Genomic DNA, 4,069 nt, shown 5'->3' on the forward strand with positions numbered 1-4,069 from the left:
CACACGCCCTTCCCAAGCCACCTGACCCGTGTACAGAACACACTTCCAAGTACACAAAGCGAGCATGGAAATCAAATCAAAATCTTATAAAGTGTTCGTTTCAGACGTAAAGTACTAGTCCTCGCGCCACCTGAGGCGGAATGCGCAGGACGCGCAAGGCTGGAAGGTCCAGACAGGAAGCTGGCTGAGCACAAGACTCCAGCCCCGAGGCTGTCTCCCTCACAGCAGGCTCTGAGGGACAAGGACCCGCCCCAGGATCCCATAGGAAGGAGGCTCCCCAGGTTCTTCTACCACGAAGGTCGCAGACACTGTAGGTTTACCACAAGATGCCAACAGCACTTTATTTTTTCTTCTCCACATCCTGTTCTGCAGCTTCCTTGGCCCTTTTTGCCCGTATACCAAAGAGCCGGGCGTTGGCACGGGCCATGCGGAGACTGGCAAAGGCCTTGAAGTTCTTCTCCTCGTCCGTGATGACTCTGGCCTTTTCCCTCTTGTACACCTGGAAGGGAGCCCAGGCTCACAACCTCAGCAAACCTGGAGGCCCTGGAGAGGATCTGCCCCCCAAGAAATCACCCCCCGATTTAAACCCCAATCTCCTAAGAGACTGCCCAAGTTGTGACGGGGAGCCTGTGCTTGTACACAACCTGGACAAGGCCCACAGTAACTCCCACTGCTGGTCCAATTACAGGATCATCAAACACCAGGCTGCCTGTGGCCTGGGCTTCCTCAGTAGAAGAGAGAAAATGGACCCAACAGAGGGGGTGACAAACAAAGGCCCCCAAAGCTTCCTCGAAGTGCCCCCCTGGTCAGAAACAGGAGGCTCTCCCCATGGCAAAAGGAGACTCCTTTTCACAAACCTGCAAATCTCAACATGGGTGCCAGCTGCTACCCAGACTCCCTCCACTGCCCTCTCCCCGCCCTCCAAAGGCGCCCACTTACGTTCCGTATGGGCATGACCGGTCCTGTCAGCTGGGTGGCCAACTTGAGCTCTTCAGCCTGTTTGTCAGTAAGAAGGGAGTCAAGCGGGCTCAGCTCACCTCCCCAAGGCTCCACGTTTACAACCCTTGGGCTGCAGCCCGTGCCCACAAATGGGTTCCTATTCCATCTAGTTGATGGCAGACACAGGAAAGCGACAAAGCAAACAAGGAGGCACGTAGAGCAAACCACCCCCAACTCTCAGAAAGCCACCCTGGCTCCACCTCACACGTGCCCACGAGTGAGCCAAACACAGGCCGGTTTTAAACATCTGCATCCCTGTCGTGTCCTGTTCCTCAGTGAACTCTTAACAGCTCCAAAGAGTTTGCAGTTTGGCAAAGACTTTCTTTTCATTACTTATCAACTCTTTGTCTGCACCCTGCAGCAGCTCGGATTAAGAAATAAAAAGCTACAGGCAAACGTCTCTCCCTCCTCAGCCCCCTGGACCAGGGATGGACGTGCGCGCCCCTCACCCAGCGGGGCGCAGAGGGTACTCACAGAGCTGTCGCCCTTCTTGGGGGCCGAGGGCTTCCTGGGGAAGAGGATGAGCTTGGAGCGGTACTCCTTGAGCCGCTGCACATTAGCCTGCAGGGACTCCGTGCACTTGTTCCGCCGCCGGGGATCCACCGAGATCCCAATGGTCCGGGCCACCTTCTTGTGGATGCCGGCCACCTGCCCCCGAGACAGAGGCACACGCAGATGAGCCCGAGGGCCGGCCGGTCGCGCCCCCGCCGCCGCCCCCCCGCGCGAGAGCCCGGCCGTCAGATGGAAAAGGGTTCAAATGTGCTTTCATCACAGCGATGCAGCGATTCCGGAGAATGTCATCATTTGGCCGCGGGCCTCGAGGGACCGGGGACGGGGCTGAGGACGCGGGCCGGGGCCACTCACTCACCCTCAGCTCCTCCAGGCTGAAGCCTCTGCCGGCGCGCACCTTCGTGTGGTACCGGACCGTGGGGCATCTCACCACCGGCCGCAGCGGGCCGGACGCGGGGCGCGGGGCGATGCGGCGCGCCTTGGCCTGCCGAGCCTTGCGCCTGCGCAGAAGACGACGAGCGGCGGTCACCCGGGGCCGCCCTCCGCGCGCGGGGTGGGGACGGGCCGGGGGCGCTCGCCCGGCGCGGCTGCTCACCTGCGGATCTTGCGCGCCGGCTGGTTGAACCACGTGGCCACGCGCCGCTGCCAGTCCTTGTGGAAGTGGGGCTTCAGGATCATGCCATTCCTGCTGGGCGCCATGGCTGCGGCCGACGAGCCTGGGGCGCGGGGAGGGCAGGCAGCGGGTTAGGGCCCGGGCGCGGCGGGCTGCCGGCGTGGACGCAGAGCCCGGGACACGGCCGGACGGAGACAGCGGCGGGTGGGCCCCGGGGACGGCGGACGAGGCCGGATGGGGCCGGATTGGGGAAAGAGGATAGCGATGGTGCTGGGCTCCAACGTACTCACCTCCTCGGCGGGCGCACGGCAGGGAAAAGGAAGGGGAGTCGCAGAGAACCCTGGGATGGTACTGGGCCCAGCCAATCAGAAGAGCGGACCATTGAGACCAGTCAGAGCCGGCGCCGCGGAGTGACGTCCGTGCTCGCCAGTCAGGGCCGGCGCGGCGGAGTGACGTCTTTGCTTTCTCGGCAGCACGCGCAGCGGAGGCTGACCCGGTGCCCCCGCGGCGATTTAGGCACCCGGAAGTCCAGGGGTGTAGCGAGCGAGCGAGCGAGCGAATAACTTGTTTTTCTTTTCCTTTTTTTTCCTTCTGCTTTTTAGGGCCGCACCCGCGGCATGTAAAAATTGCTAGGGGTCCAACCGGAGCTGCAGCTGCATGGCTACAGCACAGCCATAGCCCCGTAGAATCGGAGCCGCGTCCTCGGCGACCTACACCACAGCTCACAACTCCAGATCCTTAACCCACTGAGCGAGGCCAGGGATCAAACCCGCAACCTCATGGTTCCTAGTCGGATTCATTTTCCCTAAGCCATGGCGGTAACTCCAGTCTTTAATTTTTAAGTTAACCTCATAATGGCAATGTGTTTTTACAGTGTTGTGATAAAAAAAACCACGTTCCTATAACACTTCGCAAAAATTAGCATGCTAACAATGCCCTAAATATGGGCTAATGGTTAGGAGTTTGAATAGCGGCAGGCAGATGGAACACCAAATTTGAGTGTTTCAGTGAGTGTTCGGAGGTCCCTTTGTGGCTGAGAGGTTAACAAACCTCACTAGCATCCATGAGGATACAGGTTCCATCTCTGGCCTCACTCAGTGGGTTAAGGATCTGGTGTTGCTGTGGCTGTGACACAGGCCGGCAGCTGTAGCTCTGATTACACCCCTAGCCTGGAAACCTCTGCAGGTGCGGCCCTAAAAAGACAAAACAAACAAAAAACCACCAGGCTGACCCTAACTCTGGGCAGATCTCAGGAAGCAAATCCAGGAACAGTCGTTCTCCAGGGCTTCCGTCGTCAGAGGCACCCTCCGCCGGTACCCGAGTGCAGCCTTTCCTGGGGCCCTGACTACAGGAGCAGCTGCAGACGCCACAGCACAGGAACTGCGGAAGCAAAAGGAGCCCGCTGCCCAGGGACTCGGGTACTGAGGGCACTCTGTCTGTCCCGTGCATTCTGCCCAGATTCCTACAGAAGGGAGGGGCCCCCGGTTGGTTATGGTGTAGCCGACATTTCGCACTGCAAACACAGACCCTGAAATCCAGATCAGCCCCTCTGGGCGCAGCCAGCCACGCAGCAAACACAGGCCCTCCACCCAAGGCGCTTAGGCATCCCCTGAGGTCCTCATAGTGCTGCCCACACAGCAGGAGGTGGCAGTGTATCTCGAGCTCCAGAGTCCAGAGCCAACCACTAACTGTGCCCGGTGAGGACGGAGCCCAGGACAGCGCCCTGCAGAGCATGGCCAACACGGGCTCAGAGGGGCCTTCACAGCAACCCGTTCACACCTGGACCAGGTCAGGAGCTGGGGGGATGGGGGGCGCCTGGCGCAGGCCTGGCACCAAGAGGCTGTCGAAAGCACCCACAAGACGGGGGGGGCGCTCCCAGAGCACCTGTGACCAGTGTTGATGACCCCCCCCCGGGAGAACCACCCACAAATGCAATAGAGACCATCA

General features: G+C 60.1%; 1 protein-coding gene across 2 annotated transcripts; it reads right to left on the reverse strand.

Annotated features, from left to right (window-relative positions):
• On the reverse strand, nucleotides 63-2,536 carry RPL13 (ribosomal protein L13). Of its 2 annotated transcripts, NM_001243345.1 has the most exon segments (6): nucleotides 63-499; nucleotides 940-996; nucleotides 1,474-1,647; nucleotides 1,868-2,009; nucleotides 2,105-2,225; nucleotides 2,413-2,475. In NM_001243345.1, coding segments are annotated over 5 exon segments (636 nt in total). In that variant the 5' UTR covers nucleotides 2,209-2,225; nucleotides 2,413-2,475; the 3' UTR covers nucleotides 63-340.

Source organism: Sus scrofa, chromosome 6 (assembly GCF_000003025.6).
Source record: "Sus scrofa isolate TJ Tabasco breed Duroc chromosome 6, Sscrofa11.1, whole genome shotgun sequence".
Classification (NCBI taxonomy): domain Eukaryota; kingdom Metazoa; phylum Chordata; class Mammalia; order Artiodactyla; family Suidae; genus Sus; species Sus scrofa.

Excerpts from the sequence above, each read along its gene's own strand:
- RPL13 (XM_013994186.2), bottom strand. The coding sequence starts at position 2,504 with ATGGTCCGCTCTTCTGATTGGCTGGGCCCAGTACCATCCCAGGGTTCT. Across the intron at positions 2,226-2,412 it reads GCCGTGCGCCCGCCGAGGAG|GCTCGTCGGCCGCAGCCATG; the intron begins GTGAGTACGTTG and ends CCCGCGCCCCAG. Across the intron at positions 1,648-1,867 it reads TCAGCCTGGAGGAGCTGAGG|GTGGCCGGCATCCACAAGAA; the intron begins GTGAGTGAGTGG and ends TCTCGGGGGCAG.